At 40.4% G+C, this 20,526-nt stretch overlaps 2 protein-coding genes across 2 annotated transcripts; both read right to left on the reverse strand.

Annotated features, from left to right (window-relative positions):
* Positions 1 to 4,967: 4,967 nt before the first annotated feature.
* On the reverse strand, positions 4,968 to 6,050 carry LOC109909485 (olfactory receptor 2AT4). Its single transcript, XM_031796245.1, has one exon. It carries the CDS (start codon positions 6,036 to 6,038, stop codon positions 5,067 to 5,069), a length of 972 nt encoding a protein of 323 aa, XP_031652105.1. The 5' UTR covers positions 6,039 to 6,050; the 3' UTR covers positions 4,968 to 5,066.
* An 11,942-nt stretch (positions 6,051 to 17,992) lies between these two features.
* On the reverse strand, positions 17,993 to 19,703 carry or40a1 (odorant receptor, family 40, subfamily A, member 1). The gene is made up of 2 exons (XM_031796082.1): positions 18,895 to 19,703; positions 17,993 to 18,358 (listed from the first exon to the last, which is right to left on the reverse strand). The coding sequence occupies exons 1-2, from the start codon at positions 19,688 to 19,690 to the stop codon at positions 18,192 to 18,194; spliced, it is 963 nt and encodes a 320-aa protein (XP_031651942.1). The 5' UTR covers positions 19,691 to 19,703; the 3' UTR covers positions 17,993 to 18,191.
* Between the last annotated feature and the right edge of the window lie 823 nt (positions 19,704 to 20,526).

Genomic DNA, 20,526 nt, shown 5'->3' on the forward strand with positions numbered 1-20,526 from the left:
GCTGTTCCAACACCACCGTTGCACCAGAGAGCACTGAGTTAGGAAATCCTTGCCTCCTCCCGTGTGGCTGCCACAACGTTCGAGGGCTGGGATCTTGGGTTACCGTTTCAGGTTCCCTGGAGGAACTAAGGCGATGCCTGTTGCACTGGGCGATGAGACTTGGGCATTGGCTCCTCCTGAGTTAGGGTTTGGCCGTGGTTGGAGGGAATCGGTAAGTGCCCGGAGGGTCTCTAATATTTGGGAAGTTGTTCTTGCTGCCGCCCCTGCAGTGCTCCTTCTTGGGTTATAGCATTCTGGATCTGGCTGATCTCTGATGGGTCCATGTTGAGGCAGAAGTTTTCTGTGACGTGCTGAGGTTGGACCCAGGTGCAGAGAAGAGACCAGATGAGGAATCAGTGTTTAAGGATAAACATAATACTTTACTGAGACACATTAGCTGCAGGATCACAGTACACTCGAAAACTCACTCAGGAAACGAACACACGGTAAGCGTAGCCTAGTGGGGGCGGAAGCGTAGCCTAGTGGTTAGAGCGTTGGACTAGGAACCGGAAGGTTGCGAGTACAAACCCCCGAGCTGACAAGGTACAAATCTGTCGTTCTGCCCCTGAACAGGCAGTTAACCCACTGTTCCCAGGCCGTCATTGAAAATAAGAATGTGTTCTTAACTGACTTGCCTGGTTAAATAAAGGTTAAATAAAGGTTAAAAAAAAAAAAAAACAGTTCAAGCTTCTGCAAAGAACAACAGAAAACACACCTCTCTTAACAGGAAAATCATAATGATTAAATTGGACACACCTGAGTGTCATTACCGTCTCTAGGACTGTCTCTGCCGCCCTCTGGTGACAGGTGGAACCATGACACCTTGTGAAGGTTAATACGCTTGAATGACTTACTCACATTGGCCACAGAGATTGGGAGGACACAGTCCTCATGAGTGACGGGGGCCCACGTCAGTGGCTGGATGTTGTTTTCCATGAGCGGCGAAGGTGTTTAGTTTGTCCCTTTATAAACCGGGATTGTCTGGAGTCCCTGCCACATGCGTCTCTTGATTGAGCCATTGAATTGCGAGTCCACTTGTCGTTTTGTCTCTTCTATTGCCTTACGGAGGTCAAAGCTGGTCTGTTTGTACAAGTTCTTGACCTTGCCGTGACCTTGCTGTCATTAAATGCGGTGGTTTGCCCTTTCAGTTTTGTGTGAAATCTTCCATCTATCCACTGTTTTTGGTTTAGATAAGATCTAATCTAATCAATAAACATCTTCTTTGCACTTCCTAATCAGCCCAGTCACTGAGTTAGTGTACACGTCGATACTCTTCCTAGAGGCGACCCGGAACCTTTCCCTGTCTGCGTGATCAAAACAGTCTTGAAGAAAAGATTCCGATTGGTCACACCAATGTTGAACACTCCTTACCACAGGAGTTTCCTGATTAAGTTTCTGCCTATAGGCGGAGAGGTGCAGGATGGAGCCATGATCTGATTTCCCGAAATGAGGTTCTTGTAGCTGTCCCCAAAGGGAGAGGAGCAATAGTCAAGCGTGTTCTCTCAGGCTTTAGCACAGGAGATGTTTTTGCACCAAGTCCGGTGTAGTTCCTTTAGCACTGTTGTGGTGTCGTCTTAGGGGGGAATATACACCGCAGTGACAATAATCAAGAAAATTCTCTCTGCAGGTAATGCAGTCGATATTTGCTAAGATATTCTAGAGAACAAAAATATTTGAGTTCCTGTACGTTACCACAACCACACCGTGAGTTGTTAATCATGGGACATACCCATCCACATCTGTTTTTCCCAGAGAGTTATTTATTCCTGTTATCGCACAGAACGGAGAACCCCGCTGGCTATATGGATGGGGACAATATATCTGGAGAGAGCCATGCTTCCATAAAACAGAGTATGTTACAGTCCCTTCTGTCTCTATGAAAGGAGATCCTCTACCATATTACCCAAACTTGTCCTTTCTTTGACGGTCCATGAGGGAGTGAACAAGTGCACACTTAGGCAAGGAGCTAGAGGGAGAAATGGAATTGGCCTAATGTTGCGTGCATGTTTTACTTGCAAGGCCGGAATTCAATCATAGTGTACATACAACCATTGCTTCAGATACAATTATGGCACATTACGGCACTGCAACAACAATAAAGAGTAATGTTGATATTGTGCTATTCTGGTATCCTTATTAGAAATCACCTTATAGCTAGAATCCTTTGTAGAAACAATATCAAAGAGACCACCCCGCCTCTGTTTTGGTAAAAAAGCTGAGGGATAGGCCTGTAGAAATGTAACCACTTTCAAATTCATAGACATAGCCATTGATGCAAGGAATACTAGCTTTCAATCCAACATGAGATAGATATCCACCAGAGATGTGTTCCCATCAAACTCACTTATTGTGGATACAAGTCTGTGCGTGATGAAGTAGTGCATATAAAATAAGGTTTGTGGTTAAATTCCCATGTTCCCAATGAAAAACACAAGTTAAATGAGTTTCCTTTGCATTTTCAACTCTTCTGATGGTTTTGTCACAGAAGCTGTTGCGTTTTATAATATAGCAAATGTGTCCACTCTAGTCTTGGCATGTGTGCTGTAGCCAAAAGCCTGCAGATACAGTGTGTATAGGCTACCTACATTCGATTATCATGGATATGAGCGTCATTGTTTTTATGTGTTCAATGGCAGCCAACCATCCATCATCATGTCACAAGAAAAAGACCCTTGATATTTATTGGAATGGAACATCAAGATCACCAGGTGCACTTTTGCCACCCTGTGAAGTTCATCACAACTTATTTAATTTAAGAAGAGGACTGGCCACCCCACAGCCTGGTTCCTCTCTAGGTTACTTCCTAGGTTTTGGCCTTTCTAGGGAGTTTTTCCTAGCCACCGTGCTTCTACACCTGCATTGCTTGCTGTTTGGGGTTTTAGGCTGGGTTTCTGTACAGCACTTTGAGATATCAGCTGATGTACGAAGGGCTATATAAATAAATTTGATTTGATTTAATCTGTAGTCTAATAAATGGCATAGTTTCCCGAGTCGTAGTGGGAGGACCACACAACATATCATCACGTGACTCCAAGTTTACTTCCATATTATTATATTACTATTTGTACAAAAATGCCTTTCCACTACAATGTGTTACCTAATTCATTTTACCAATAAAAAGATCCCATCATATCAAACAAACAAATTGTCTGTTGGTATTTATACAGTTGTTGCCGCATATCCTGTTTAATTCAGCCTAGTTGTGACTTTTTTAATGCGTTCAACATTTGAGTTGTAACTATGTTTTAAGGCTTAGAGTGTTTGCTTACATTTACATTGTTTACAAACGTTGGAGTAAAACAATCTTATTTTGGGTTCTAAATGGGTCAAACAGCTGAACTAAGCTCATTGTAACCGCATTCAGAGGTGGAAGAAGGATCGGACCAAAGTGCAGCGTGGTAAGTGTTCATGATGATTTATTCAAAACGAACTGAACACTGAAATACAAAACAATAAACGATGTGACCAAAACGAAAACCGAAACAGTACCATGTGGCCTAAACACTCAAACGGAAACAAACACCCACCAACCAAAAGTGAAACCCAGGCTACCTAAGTATGATTCTCAATCAGAGACAACTAGCGACACCTGCCTCTGATTGAGAACCATACTAGGCCGAACACAAAAACCAACATAGAAAAACCAACATAGACTGCCCACCCCAACTCACGCCCTGACCATACTAAAACAAAGAATAAAACAACAGAACTGTGGTCAGAACGTGACACTCATGAGGAATGTATAGGTTACAGTGAGCGCCAAAAGTATTCAACACCCTGAGGAAGGCACAGTGATGCCGAAACGTTGGTAAATACCCATTAAATTGGCACAGTGATGTCGAAATGTTGGTAAATACCCATTAAATTGGCACAGTGATGCCGAAATGTTGGTAAATACCCATTAAATTGGCACAGTGATGCCGAAATGTTGGTAAATACCCATTAAATTGGCACAGTGATGTCGAAATGTTGGTAAATACCCATTAAATTGGCACAGTGATGCCCAAACGTTGGTAAATACCCATTAAATTGGCACAGTGATGCCCAAACGTTGGTAAATACCCATTAAATTGCTGGGAGTTTATACATGGAGTGTGCGACTTTCTTTATTTTGATAGTTTGTAGTTTATTCGTCATTAGTCGGCACTTCCACACAAACACATTTATCTGGGTGTTCTCCAGCTCATGTTTTTTAATCCACGTTACAGTGAGCCCCCAATTTATTCAGAGAGTGACAATTTTGTTGTTGTTTTGGCTCTTAACTCCAGCACTTTTGTATTTGAAACAATACAATGACTATGAGGTTCAAGTGCAGACTGTCAGCTTTAACTTGAGGGTATTTTCATCCATATGGGGGGAACCGTTTTGAAATGAAAGCACTTGTTGTACATAGTCCCCCCATTCGAGGGGACCAAAAGTATTGGGACAAATTCACAAATATGTTTATTCAAGTCGTCAAAAGTTTTAGTATTTGGTCTCAGATTCCTAGCATGCAATGATTACATTGAGTGTGTGAATCTACAAACTTGTTGGATGCATTTACTGTTTGTTTTGGTTGTGTTTCTGCTTGTTGTGTGCCCAATAACAGGGGAGGTTAGTATTTTTGGTGGGTATAATACTTGTCCATCTGTAACGCTTTCACTCGTCATTATTCACCACTCACTCAGGACTCTCCGTAACCATGGTAGCATCCACATTATTGGAGACGTGTTTAGAATGTATTATTCATTTACTTCCCAAAACATCTACCAACAGCAGATGCTAGCTTTATAAATCATATTGGCATTGTTTAGTGATGTTAACTGATGTGTTAACCAACTTTCAAATGAACACTTTTACTAAGCAATTCAGTGTTGAGTCAACAATGCTAAATAAGAATACATGTGGTAAAAATAGAGAAATAGATTTTTGTTTTACTACATTTTGTTTTTATAAAGAATACTCAATAATTAAGCATATGTACACCATAAGGAATTGGATGAATTCAAACAATTGCAAAAGTAGTTTGAGTAGTTGTGTTACATACATCAAGATACAGCAGGGACACTCTCCTTCTGTGGATCAGTAGATTTTTTGAATCTTTTCATCAAGCTCTGTTTTACATATTTGGTTTTGAAACTGTAAATCAGTGGATTGATCATGGGAGGGAGCAGGCTATACAACATGATAATAACAATACGTAAATCAGTGCTGAATCTAATGCCGATGTTACTGGACAGATAAATAAAACATCTGGGGAGATAATACAGGGCAATGATGATCAGCTGACCACTGCAGGTAGAAAGGGTTTTGAGGCGGCCTTGGGGGCTCGCAATCTGAACAACTGCCACAATAATAGAGCAATATGAGAATATAATGAAAACAAGAGGTCCCAGTAATGTCAGCATGGCTACAACAAAAGCAGGAAAACTATAAGGAACCCTATCAGTGCATGCAAGCGTTGTTATAGCGATATGATCACAGTAGCACTGCATGATTTTGTTTGAGTCACAGTAAGGAAGAGGATAGGCCCTAATTACCATCATCAATGGGCCGGCTTTCGCAACAATCCAAGCAGTGGTACTGAGAATATGAATAGTGGAGTTTTTGATAATCATTGGATATCTGAGCGGAAAACAGATTGAAACATATCGGTCTAAAGCCATTATAAATAGAATATATGAATTTACAGTTCCAAAATAGTGCACTAAGTACATCTGGACAAAACAACCTGTGAATGAAATGGCCCCTGCTTGAAACCAATACCGGGCAATAATCTTTGGTAATGTGGTGGTGCTAAAGAGAATATCAGAAACAACCAGATGTAAAATAACAAAATACATGGGTTTGTGGAGATCCCGGTCTGTTGCGAACAATACAAGAATAACAACATTTCCTACTGCAGTGCAAAAATACACCAAGAATAATACAGTTGAGGCAAGACCGTAGAACTCTGGCTGAAGTCCAGGGAACCCAACGATGACAAACTCTGTCACAAAACTGTGATTCCCAGCTGACATGATGATGGTCTCTTAGACAACCTGCGGAAATAAAGGATTAATTAATTATTAAACCCCCATTTTCACAAACTTCAAAGTGTTTCCTTTCAAATGGTATCAAGAATATGCATATCCTTGCTTCAGGTCCTGAGCCACAGGCAGTTAGATTTGGGTATGTAATTTTAGAGGATTTAAAAAAAAAAAAGGGTCCGATACTTAATTAGCATCTTATTGATATTACAAGTGATATAAAATTATTGATCACATTACATTTCCCACTACATATGACTATCAAGATATTAGGCCTTGTAAAGAATATTACAAAAGTAATGAATTTTGCCTAATTATCTTTTCAATACTTTCGACTGCATAGCCCAATTCGTGGCATGTCAATACAAAAGCTGCACCTCACAATAAGCCCTTCAATAAGCCTTTCATCTAAAGATTAGAGAACATGTTCCATCTCGTTCATATATTCAGAAAACACATTAAGAAGATGCATAAAGTCAGTTATCAAGACATGCCATGTAACTCCAGATCTGCATAGTAATAAATCAGGGCTTACCCAAGTCTGATGTCTGACACGGACACTTGCCTTGTCCAATTTATAACAACTGTTGACACCCCGTGACATAATTCTGCACCTGACCTTACTCCCTAAGGTCATTTTCCTCAAGGATGTTTCTGAGTGTTTTTCTCTTTTTCTTTGTCATCTAAACTCAGCAAAAAAGAAACTTTTTCAGGACCCTGTCTTTCAAAGATAATTTGTAAAAATCCAAATAACTCAACAGAAAAGGGTTTAAAGGGTTTAAACACTGTTTCCCATGCTTGTTCAATGATCCATAAACAATTAATGAACATACATCTGTGGAACGGTCATTAAGACACTAACAGCTTACAGACGGCAGACAATTAAGGTCACAGTTATAAAAACTTAGGACACTAAAGAGGCCTTTCTACTAACTCTGAAATACACCAAAAGAAAGATGCCCAGGGTCCCTGCTCAACACCTGTACCCTGTAACAACACCTGCACAGGATCGGTACATCTGAACATCACACCTGCGGGACAGGTACAGGATGGCAACAACAACTGCCTGAGTTACACCAGGAACGCACAATCCCTCCATCAGTGCTCAGACTGTCCGCAATAGGCTGAGAGAGGCTGGACTGAGGGTCTGTTGGCCTGTTGTAAGGCAGGTCCTCACCAGACATCACCGGCAACAACATCGCCAATGGGCACAAACCCATCGTCGCTGGACCAGACAGGACTGGCAAAAAGTGCTCTTCACTGACGAGTCGCGGTTTTGTCTTACCAAGGGGAATGGTCGGATTCCTTCGAAGGAATGAGCGTTTCACTGAGGCCTGTACTCTGGAGCGGGATTGATTTAGAGGTGGAGGGTCCGTCATGGTCTGGGGCGGTGTGTCACAGCATCATCGGACTGTCATTGCAGACAATCTCAACACTGTGCGTAACTGGGAAGACATCCTCCTCCCTCTTGTGTTATCCTTCCTGCAGGTTCATCCTGACATGACCCTCCAGCATGACAATGCCACTAGCCATACTGCTCGTTCTGTGCGGGATTTCTTGCAAGACAGGAATGTCAGTGTTCTGCCATGGCCAGCGAAGATCCCGGATTTCAATCCCATTGAGCACCCCTGGGACCTGTTGGATTGGAGGGTGAGGGCTAGGGCCATTCCCTTCCAGAAATGTCTGGGAACATGCAGGTGTCTTGGTGGAAGATTGGGGTAACATCTGACAGCAAGAACTGGCAAATCTGGTGCAGTCCATGAGGAGGAGATGCACTGCAGTACTAAATGCAGCTGGTGGCCACACCAGGTACTGACTGTTACTTTTGATTTTGACCCCCTCTTTTTTCATGGACACATTATTCAATTTCTGTTAGTCACATGTCTGTGGAACTTCTTCAGTTTATGTCTCAGTTGTTGAATATTATTTTCATACAAATATTTATACTGTCACGTTTCTTCAAAATTGAACCCAGAAGCAGACCAGGACAAGGAGAGTAGGAAGAAGGTGAGTATTTATTTACAAGTGAATGTGAATGGGTAGATATATCCAGGTGGCGTAGCGGGCAGCGGTGGTGAGTTGATGGGAGTAAATAGGTGGATCCAATGGGGAAGCGGAATCCTCCGACGACCAGGCGGGAATGGGGTAAATGATCCGGGTGAGTAATGTTCATGGCTAACGATCCGGCAGGGAATGGTTGTCAGGTCCGGGCTTATGAAGAGGAGAGATGATGATCAGGACCAGGTGTGCAGATAGCTGATGGGATACAGGTGCGGGTAATCAGAACTCCCAACTGGCTACATTGCCCGGCAACCAGACAGGGTGCGTTCCAGGACGCCGGAAAAAACACTCTAGGACAGAACACTGGCAAATATCAGACTCAGGAAACGGGATTCGTGACATATACGTGTTAAGTTTGCTGAAAATAAATGGAGTTGACAGTGAGAGAATGTTTCTTTTTTTGGTGAGTTTATTATTTAAATCATGATGTAATGATGCAAAATATCTATACAAACACAGATTATTCAAAGACACATTTTCATTTCATCATACTTATCAATTTAAAAAGCAAGGTAGTTACGTACACATATATGGTTACCTATCTTAATAAATAAAAACATATTATTTTTCTGTTGTTAGCTTTCTTAACTTAATTTGTTCCCAGACATGCCAGGATGGAAATCATAAGCCATTAGTAATCCTAACATGTAATCCATATAGTTTATAGTTTTAAGTTCCTCGGCGTACACATCACAGACAAACTGAAATGGTCCACCCACACAGACAGTGCGGTGAAGAAGGCACCTCTTCAACCTCAGGAGGCTGAAGAAATTTGGCTTGTCACCTAAAACCCTGACAAACTTTTACAGATGCACAACTGAGAGCATCCTGTTGGGCTGTATCACCACCTGGTACGGCAACTGCACCGCCCACAACCGTAAGGCTCTCCAGAGGGTGGTGCGGTCTGCACAACGCATCACCAGGGGCAAACTACCTGCCCTCCAGGACACCTACAGCACCCGATGTTACAGGAAGGCCAAAAGGATCATCAAGGACAACAACCACCCGAGCCACAGCCTGACCCAAGGCCTGTCACCCCCATGTCCTAACCCTAAAACCCATATGCCAATACCCTGTTGATATAGTCAAGTACCAATTCACCCATATCCTAGACCTAAATACCCTATTGGTTACTCATAGACCCCAGTTCCTTTGCCAATACACTTCATCCCTGTTACTTGCCTATCTCAGCCCTTTTACCCACTTAGGCCCGTATTCCCCAAGTCACCAACCATAACCTACATCCAGCTATACGCTACACACCCCAACCCTGTTATTTGCATATATTAGTCCTGTGACCTCTGACCTGTATATGATAATAATTTCATATATAAACTCATAGTACAGTTTTATAACATGTGCACAAATCCCTTTTTTATTATCACAAATATATATATATACGTCATGTCATGACACGTCATGATTCTCATTAGACAACTACTGTCTATTGGAATCCAAAAATAGGTGTAGAAACTGCACACGAAAACATGCATACATGCTGATTGGCTCAAAGGCCTATAAGGCACATAAAGACTGACATATTTTGAGTGACCAGCCCTGTAGTTTTCATTGGTCTGTAATTGCTTGAATTAGACCCTGTGTCCTTTCATAGGTAAACTGCCATCATTGAGGGCCAAATCCCTAATATGATAACCCAATCTCTCATACTGTAAGTATTGCATTGATGACAATGGTGAATTCCATGCACAGATCTCAAGATAGGACCTAGTCCTGAGGGGACATTCCTTCCTCCTCCACTTTATACAGTCACCACCAAAATTATTGGCACCCTTGTTAAATATGAGCAAAACATTATCTCTAAAATAAATAATACAAATACTAAGCTACATTGTATGCAAACATTTTTTGTATTATATTATTTTATACTAACACAGTTGTTCTTTAACAAGTAATAAAACAAATCTGATTGCTGTCAGAATTACTGGCAACCCTAACCATTCTTTTAAATAAAATCAATAAATGTTCTACTGTAAATCTCAGATTGAAGTAACTGTATTTTGGCCTTTCAGGGATTGCTGTTTCACTGGGGTATAAAAACGAGATAAAGCATGTAAAAATCCATCTGTCATCCATCACCTCTGGGAAAAGCAACAAACTCACAAACAAAAAGAGACAAATGGTTGTTGACTTTCATAAATCAGGCAATGGATACAAAAACAACACCTGAAAAACCAAATATACCGCTTTACACTATTAGGGCAACAATTAAGATGTTTAAGACCACTGGAACAGTGGTAAACTTGCCTGGAAAAGGACCCAAGTGTATCATGTCCTCACGCACAGTGAGGAAGATCGACCGGGAGGCACAGAAGAGTCCAAGTGCCACAGTTGGAGAATAACAGAATTTGGTTGCATCTTCGGGTCACCAAGTTTCCAAATCTTCAATTAGAAGCCACCTCCATGCCAATAGGCTCTTTGGAAGGGTCACCATCAAAAAGCCTTTACTGACAGCAAACAACAAATGTAAATGCCTGGAGTTACAACATTGCCACTTGGATTGGAACCGAGTGCTATGGTCAGATTAGATGAAAATAGCTCTTTGGCCACGCACACCAATGGTGGGTTTGGCCTCGAAAGAAGGATGCATATGCAGAAAAGAACCTTGTACCTACGGTAAAATATTTTGGTGAATCTTTGATGTTATTGGTCTGTTTTGCTTCTACTGATCCTTGGGCCAATGTTAAGGTCAACCGCATCATAATCTCCACCAAGTACCAGGACATGTTAGCCAAAAACCTGGTTGCCTCTGCCAGGAAGCTGAAACTTGGCCACAGGGGGATCTTCCAGCAAGACAATAACCCCAACACATATCAAAATCCAGAAATTAATATTAATTGTACCACAAATCAACATTTTGCAATATCTCAGTCTCTTGAAACCTGTGGTTTGAATTGAAGAAGGCAGTCCATCACCGTAGATTAAATCAAATTGTATTTGTCACATGCGCAGAATACACAGGTGTAGACCTTACCATGAAATGCTTACTTACAAGCCCTTAACCAACAATGCAGTTCAAGAAAGAGTTAAGAAAATATTTACAAAATAATCTAAAGTAAAAAAATAATAAAAAGTAACACAATCATATAACAATAACGAGGCTATATACAGGGGGTACCGGTATAGAGTCATGTGCGTGGGTACAGGTTAGTCAAGGTAATTTGTACAAGTAGGTATGGGTACTATGCATAAATAATAGACAGAGCGTAGCAGCAGTGCTAAAACAAATGGAGTGGGGGGCATGTCAATGTAAATAGTCTGGGTGGCCATTGATTAATTGTTCAGCAGTTTTATGGCTTGGTGGTAGAAGCTGTTAAGGAGCCTTTTGGTCCTAGACTTGGCGCTCCGGCACTGCTTACCATAAGGTAGCAGAGAGAACAGTCTATGACTTGGGTGACTGGAGTCTTCGACAATTCTTTGGGCCTTCCTCTGACACCGCCAACTATATAGGTCCTGGATGTCACGAAGCTTGGCCACCGTGATGTACTGGGCCGTACGCAGTACCCTCTGTAGTGCCTTATGGTCAGATGCCGAGTAGTTGCCATACCAGGCGATGATGTAACATTTTTTTTTTTGATGTGCCCTCTTCACGACTGTCTTGGTATGTTTGGACAATAATAGTTTGTTTGTGGTGTGGACACCAAGGAACCTGAAACTCTCAACCTGCTCCACTACAGCCCCGTCGATGTTAATGGGGGCCTGTTCGGCCCGCCTTTTCAAAGGATGTCAAGGATCTGGAAAGATTCTGTAAGGAGGAAAGGTCACCTCCCAATGTGTTCTTCAATCTCATGAAACATTATAGTAAAAGGCTGAGTACACCAAGTTGGTTTTGCTCATCTTTATCAAGGGTGTCAATCATTTAGGTTGTTAATTGATTATGTCTTTGGCTGCAACCTTTTTAATATTGCATTCCCTTGATCTCCCTTCTCTCTCAACCGTTCATACTCTGTGAGTAGGTTTGGACAGGTTGAGGTCATTCATTAGTGTAGTCACCCTTTCACAGACAGTGCAGTGCCAGGGGATCGCTAAGGGTCAATGGGAAAATATATTATGCAATCCCTAAGCCCAGCTTGTCTAATGATATTAGTAAACCACTTATAAATCCCCTAGGAAGAAAAGGAAGCAGCAGCCTGTTAAACAACCCCAGAGGGGTTTCAGTATTAATAAATTGATACAGTAGGTTACATCCCCAGCGACTGTTCTGAGATGTGATGTTCCGAAATGTAAACAGACCAAGACAAGAAAGTGTGTATGAGCTTTCACAGGCAGCGTACATAGCCCATTCATAACCATAATAGCAGCAACTATAATGGGCTACTGTAGAAAAAGACTAACACCATGACTTGGTTACCTTATCTTTCAACATGAAAAGTCAGATAATGGTCAAATAAGGACAGGAGGAAATTCTATTAAAAAGAGAATGTAATGATTATTTTCACTTTATAGTATACAGTATAATGTATATTTTGTTTGCCCAAATCATAGTATTTGTGAATCCCTGCTTGGGCCTGGTAAAAGTGGTTCAAAGTCTATGGTGTGATTGTAATAAAGATACACCTTGAGAAGAAATACACTTCAGCTAAACAAAAAGGGACAAAATGTAGACACAAAATTGCTTAGTTATTATGATATAGTATGTATACAGTATGAATATCATTTGTTGAGAGAAGGTCAAAGACCATTGTTTGCACATGCATAGTGAAATCTGAACAGCAAAACAGGAACACACACACACACACACACACACACACACACACACACACACACACACACACACACACACACACACACACACACACACACACACACACACACACACATACACTCCTCACTAATCACACACAAGGGAACATAGTGTATGAGAGAGACACTAATTGGACAGCAATCCTTAAAGACTTAATTTGTTGTATGTTGTTGGAAGACAGGGGTTGTCTCTGAGGATCACATACAGTACAAACAAACTTCTCTGTCTTGCAAGAACATGGCACAACACATTAGACACATGTACCCTAATACACAATAGCTACTTGTGTTTTATATTCAGTATTTTCGCTTGAAATGTATTTCAGTTTGGATAAATCATCAGAGGAAGTTTTATGGGAATTAGAAACTTAAATGACTACTTTTCAACCAGTAGGTATCATAGGTACCTGACGATCATGAAAGCATTAGCATCGTATGAGTGGTAGACCTACATCTCAGAGTTGTAGGTAAGATGACAGGTTATCCACAATGTGGGCCTTTGTAGCTCCGTTGGTAGGTCATGGCGTTCGTAACGCTAGGGCAGTGGGATCAATTCCCGTGACCAACCAAATGTGACATAAATGCACACATGACAACAAGTTGCTTATTAATGGCTAAATGGCATACAGCTATATTTTATGTTATTTCTTATGATCAACCTAGTGTCCACGCAAAAGTCATGAAATGTGACAATGAGTGACAGAGTACTGACTGGATCAACTGCCTGCCCCCAGAATGACTGCATCTGGTTACTCCATTCAGCTACATGCCGAGCAATACAATTAACCAATAAAGCCTGAGCAGGTGTGGTATATGGCCAATATACCACGGCTAAGGGCTGTTCTTACACACGATGCAATGCAGAGTGCCTGGATACAGCCCTCAGCCGTGGTATATTACCAACATAATTAGACCAGTAAAAGTAATTTTTTGTGATACCCATAGTATTTACGGTCTGATATATTATGCCTTTCAGCCAATCAAAGTTCAGGGCTTGAACTCGCGGGTTTATGAGTAAGCAATAAGGCCGGGGGGGGGGGGGGGGGGGGGGGGATTTAAGTGATAATGGCCTCGAAGCCGGTGATTGGAGGATATATTGACACGGTTTGCCAGCCCTCGACTTCGTCTCGGGCCTAACAACACCCGTGCCAATATTTCCTCCAAATATCAGCTTCTCGGGCATTACCAGTTAATTTGGCCAACTGTTAGAATTCTGATAATTGTTCTAGACATTAATTTACGTAGCATTGTTTCAATATTAACAACATATATGTCATGTTAATGAGGCGCTAGCATAGCTGCCATATAATTTTCAAGTGTCATGTAAATGCTCATAGCGCTCGTTCTATAACAGGGATGGGCAACTTTGATTGGGTGGGGGCCACAAAAACTGTAAACCCCTCAATAAGGGGCCACAGTGGCTTGCGGGTCTACGTACACACATCCATTGTCATGCCTGCTCCCGCTCCCCCTCTCTGGTCTGCCTTGCTGTCACCATCATTAAGCGCATCAGTGCTTCATTGGACTCACCTGGACTCCTTGACTTTGTTGATTTTCCCCTCTATATCTGTCTGTTCCTCAGTTTGATCCCATGTCAGTATTAATGTTGTTTTGTTTCCCCTGTCCAGATGCTCTGTTGGGGGTTGCCTTTGCCTTTGTGGCTGTTATTCCTCTCTTTTCTTCCACTCAACCCTCAAATACACCAAATACCCTCAAATACCATTTGTTATTATGCTGCTTTAGGGAGAGCCACTTGTGTCAATCCCAGCTCCTATTTCAATATGATAATCATTGCCGCCTTCTTTCTCCTGTTTGGCACATTCTGTTTTATTTGCCTGTCCTACGTATGGATCATATTTGCTATGGTTATAATGTCCTCCAAGAACAACAAGAGGAAGATGCACAGCACTTACTTCAGTCACCTGATAGTGGTAGTGTGTCATCACGTTCCTTTATTTGTACGAATAGTCTTGACCAGGGTAGGTGTGGTGCTGACCTTGGAAGAGCGTCATGGCTTGATGATCAGGGCTATTCTCGGACCCTCTCTTGTAAATCCCTTTGTATACTGTTATAAGAACCAAACTAAATGTTGAAGATGTTTAACAAAGTTAAGCCCACTGAATAAAGGTTTATTGAAGTCATCTCTTTGTTGTGTAGCTTACTGTATGAGTGAATGTGTGAATCCGTGTCCGTTTCCGTGCTCTGTAGATGCATGCTAGCCTACAGTACGTTTTCATTTCCTGTTTACTATGTTCTCTATTGGCAGTAGCAGACATGAGGTATAAATCAATACAAATCTGATATAAAACTTGCTTTCATGTTTGTGTCAGCCTTCTGTCAGGTGGCCTAACTCTGATGAATGTTATTGGGTCAAGTGTCTCTTCAGCTTTCCTTCTAAATCGTCAACACGTCATCAACCTACAGTAGCTCAATTAGCTCTGGAACACCTGAGCAGTTCTACGGTGCTAGCCATTTTGTAGTGTACTTCATGAAGAATAAATAAATTGCACATAAGATTTAGTTTATTCAACCTAGACTATACACATCGATGTTTTAGATTTTTCCTGAGAAAAACAATTAAATTGCAATATCATATGCCATTTAGCCAACACTTTCATCTAAAGCGACTTACAGTCATGTATGTATAAGTTTAGTACGGTTAGTGAAAGGATTGAACCCTCTATCCAGGCGTTGCAGCGTTCTATGCTGCTCCGACTGAGCTACAGAGGAATGGTGTTATTTGTCTTACAGTAAATGACCAGTTTGATTTTGTTGTTATACATCACATTGCCACTAGGCAGGGTAGCCTAGTGGTTAGAGCGTTGGACTAGTAACCGGAAGGTTGCAAGTTGAAATCCCCGAGCTGACAAGGTACAAATCTGTCGTTCTGCCCCTGAACAGGCAGTTAACCCACTGTTCCTAGCCCGTCATTGAAAATAAGAATTTGTTATTAACTGACTTGCCTAGTTAAATAAAGGTCATATAATTAAAAAAAATAAAAATAAAATAATAATAATTAGCAGACACACCATCCTGAATGACTAAGATGTAAATCCTCCCTGTCTAGGCCTAGTCCCTGCCCCTGGACTGATTCAAGGAGTCAATAGTCAGTTAATCCTCCATTATCTCATGTGTAATTGAAATATCAGGACACTATTGGCAGCATTAGTTAGTCTAATGGTTTATTTTGGGATGTGTTGATGCGTGTAGTTTTCAGCATGATGTCTATTGAGACACATTTAAAAACAAAGCACGACTGTTCTTTCTGACCTGCGAACAACTTAATGGTCATGATAGAGTCGTGCTTTGTTTTTAAATGTGTCTCAATTACACATGAGATATGTTCTAAATAGATTTCAAGGACTCCTATTATATCACTGGTTCATAATCTTTTTTCAGCTTAAACTACGTACAGCTCTGAAAACGTATGGTGTACCATGGGATTCCTTCCCAGGCTCCCACCTTCTCGCAAAGTTCATCTCCTCTAACAGAATAGCTGGACTTGTATCCTTAATTCATGAGAAATGATCTTCACAAAATGCCAACACCCTACAGTACCTTACCTATCACAAAGAAGTGAGAATGAGACCAAGAGAACCTTGGGCTCAAATGGGACTGGCTCATGGTATGGAACAACATTTGTTCTTCATCTAGAAACCATTCCCATCAGCTGGACTTATTTCACTCCTGACAGTAGACTGAAACTACAGCTTGTAGAGAATGATCAACATTACAAATGCTCTTGTTCAACATTACAAATGCTCTTGTTGGAAACACGTTTTTAGGTCAAATTCAAAGTAAGATATTTCCGTTCTGTTCTGTTCTTATGCTGTGTCCCAAACGTGTAACTACACTGCTCCTTAATAGTTATGTATATTCACCACCTTATACTGAATATAGTCCAAATAAATCAATACTTGTATTCCTTGTTTCTCCCACTGCATACTGCTTGTATGAACTGTTTATATGTTCCCTTATACTGAATATATTAAAAACAAATCAATAATTGTTCACATTTTTAAAAAAAGATGTAGTGATTATAAAGCTTATACATGCTTATTAATGCTTACAAATATTTACAAATATGTATTTATTAAAGGTTTATAAATAACTTATTAATCCTTATTCAAGAAATGTCTTAGTGTTACTCATTTGACCTTTGAACAGAGCCCTACAGTGTGTCTCTGCCAGTGAATATGTTTTAGTGCCATCTAGTGGAACTAATGAATGTATGTTATTTGATTAGAGTTGAACTCTTTCAACGTAAATACTGTATATCTAAATACTTTGCAAAACTTTACCTCCATGCCATAATTGTATGTGATGATCACTATATGTGCCAAATACCTGTCCTCACTCATCATGCTCTGTACTGTCAGTATTCATAATGATTTTACCTGCATATGCTGTGTCTTTCTGTTAATAGTTTAATTTTTAATTTTTAAATGTAGTCTTTATCTTTTTATTTTAAATCAAATGTTGTCTTTATCTTTTTATTTTAAATCAAATGTAGTCTTTATCTTTTTATTTTAAATCAAATGTAGTCTTTATCTTTTTATTTTAAATCAAATGTAGTCTTTATCTTTTTATTTTAAATCAAATGTAGTCTTTATCTTTTTATTTTAAATCAAATGTAGTCTTTATCTTTTAATTTGAAATCAAATGTAGTCTTTATCTTTTTATTTGAAATCAAATGTAGTCTTTATCTTTTAATTTTAAATCAAATGTAGTCTTTATCTTTTTATTTTAAATCAAATGTAGTCTTTATCTTTTTATTTTAAATCAAATGTAGTCTTTATCTTTTAATTTTAAATCAAATGTAGTCTTTATCTTTTTATTTTAAATCAAATGTAGTCTTTATCTTTTAATTTTAAATCAAATGTTGTCTTTAACTAGTCAAGTCAGTTAAGAACACATTCTTTATGGTGGATGCAAAATGAATTCGTCCAGTAATTAATGTTATTATAATATATAAACACTCCATGATTACAGCTGTGGCATAAAAACTTGTATCTGAAAAGCACCCCAAAAAATATTTGATATTAGAAGTTTGAATTGTATTAATTTATCACAATCAAATATGTTAAATCTATTGTATGCAAATATTAAGTGTTCAACAGAAGAATAGTCAGACATTGTTTTATTGCAATTATCTAAAGAATTAGAGTGTTCATAAAACAGTATTAACAGAAAAATGCTGAAATGAAATAGATACAAAATGCAAGGGGAATGTCACCTTACTTGGAAACTTTTCTTATATCTACAGTTCTTGGAGTTTTTGCTGCAGATTTGAAAATACGATCAACAACTCCACGCAAAGTCTCATTTGTGAGAAGTAACTTTTGTCTTTACAAACAGTTTGATGATTTTCTCCCGCAGCTCCTCTGTCTTTAGGCTGTAGATGATAGGATTGAGCATGGGTGGCAGGGTGACAGACACAGTGAGGATGGCAGTCAGGAGGTCTGGGGACTGCACCAAGCGCAGGTTACCTAGGAGGGAAGGGACAAACAGACCCACATCCATGACTTTGACATGTTGATTGATAGTATTAACAGTCAATTATGATATTCAGCTAAGATAAGAAGGAACTTGTGCGCTGAGACATGCTGTACGCTCCCACTTGTCAAAGCCTAGCAACCAGACAACTCAGATGTGCGGCAGGTAGCCTAGTGGTTAAGAGGTTTGGACCAGTAACTGAAAGGTTGCTGGTTTGAATCCAAAGCTGACTATGTGAAAAATCTGTCAATGTGCCCTTGAGTAAGGCACTTAGCATCTACTAAAATGCAATGTGCTAGTGCTCTTTTGAATGACAGCTTATACAGTACAATAAACACACATTTGGGGGCAAATTAGTAAGAGTCCTCCTTTATTCCTGACCTACACTTAGGGAGAATACAGTTTACAGCAGGGATACAAGTTGTGGCGAAGAGACATAAACATTTCGCTGAACCTTTTATACTCGTGGGAAACTGTGAACGTGACGATTATATTTGATTTGATTTTCAACAGTCATCCCTGTGTTTACCTAGGACGTAGGCCAGGATGACAGGGAGGTAGTACACCAGTACCAGCAGCAGGTGAGTGAGACAGGTGTGGAAGGCTTTCCACCGCTGGGTAGTCGAGGCAAACTTCAGCACCGCAACCACCACCACAGCATAGGTGAAGATGATGAAGGACAGGGGGCCTAACAGGACAGCCAGAGTTTTAGCTGTTGCTAGTTTCCTGTTGAAAGAGATGTCAGAGCAGGCCAGTCTGTATACAGGGCCGTGCTCACAGCAGCAGCTCTGCACCACCCTAGAGGCACAGTAAGGCAGGCTAGAGGCCAGGGCGACAGGGTAGACCTCCAAGAGGAAGGCCAGGGTCCAGATCCCTAGCAGGAGGAGCAGCATCCTCAGGTTGGTGTTGATGGTGAGGTAACGCAGAGGGAAACAGATGGCTATCACACGGTCGTACGCTAGGAGAGCCAGGGAGAAGGACTCCATATCACCAAATAAATGCATGAAGAACATCTGAGAAAAGCACGTCCCAAAGGAGACGTAGTTCAGATTGAACACAAATACAGGCACCATCTGGGGGATGATAACACTGTTCAAAGAGATGTCCACCACAGCTAAATTGCACACTGCAACATATTTTGGATTTTGAAGGCTTGGGTTCATAATGAAGACTGCTAACAGAACAAAGTTACCCATTAGAGTGATGATGTATATTATAGAGAGAGCTAGGATGAGGTAGTTCTTATTGCCCAGTGTGTGGAAGGCTGTGATGTAGAATCCATCATCTGATGATCCCGTTCCATTGTAAAGCACAGAAGAACCCATTTGAGGGGCCACTGTGTGTCTGGAAGAGAAATACAGATTACTGAAATGGAAAATCAATCAAAATCCCCAAGTTATCTGATGATACATGATGAAATGACTAAGGCAAGACCATCTCAAACTAAACAGCCTTCCTGTTAATTGTATACCTCTCTAAGACTATTTTACAATAATAATGAACACCCACTGTACCAACATCAATAATACTGAACACCCACTGTACCAACATCAATAATACTGAACACTCACTGTACCAACATCAATAATACTGAACACTCACTGTACCAACATCAATAATACTGAACACCCACTGTACCAACATCAATAATACTGAACACTCACTGTACCAACATCAATAATACTGAACACCCACTGTACCAACATCAATAATACTGGACACCCACTGTACCAACATCAATAATACTGAACACTCACTGTACCAACATCAATAATACTGAACACCCACTGTACCAACATCAATAATACTGGACACCCACTGTACCAACATCAATAATACTGAACACCCACTGTACCAACATCAATAATACTGAACACCCACTGTACCAACATCAATAATACTGGACACCCACTGTACCTCTGCTTTTAACAGCGTTTTGGAGGCAGTCTTTGTGTGAACTGAAGGACAATTAGACAAATCCACCATTATAAATAGTTGTGATAAAGAATGCAATCGTCATTTGGGTTTAATTAGAGTGAGAAAACAAGTACATATTTATATATTAACAACTCATTAAAGCCAATGTTAATAGATGAGGACCTAATTATCACCATCTAATTTTATCATATCAAGGCCTAATGATCTCTTTTGACTATAATGT

This window comes from Oncorhynchus kisutch, linkage group LG18 (genome assembly GCF_002021735.2).
Source record: "Oncorhynchus kisutch isolate 150728-3 linkage group LG18, Okis_V2, whole genome shotgun sequence".
Lineage (NCBI taxonomy): Eukaryota > Metazoa > Chordata > Actinopteri > Salmoniformes > Salmonidae > Oncorhynchus > Oncorhynchus kisutch.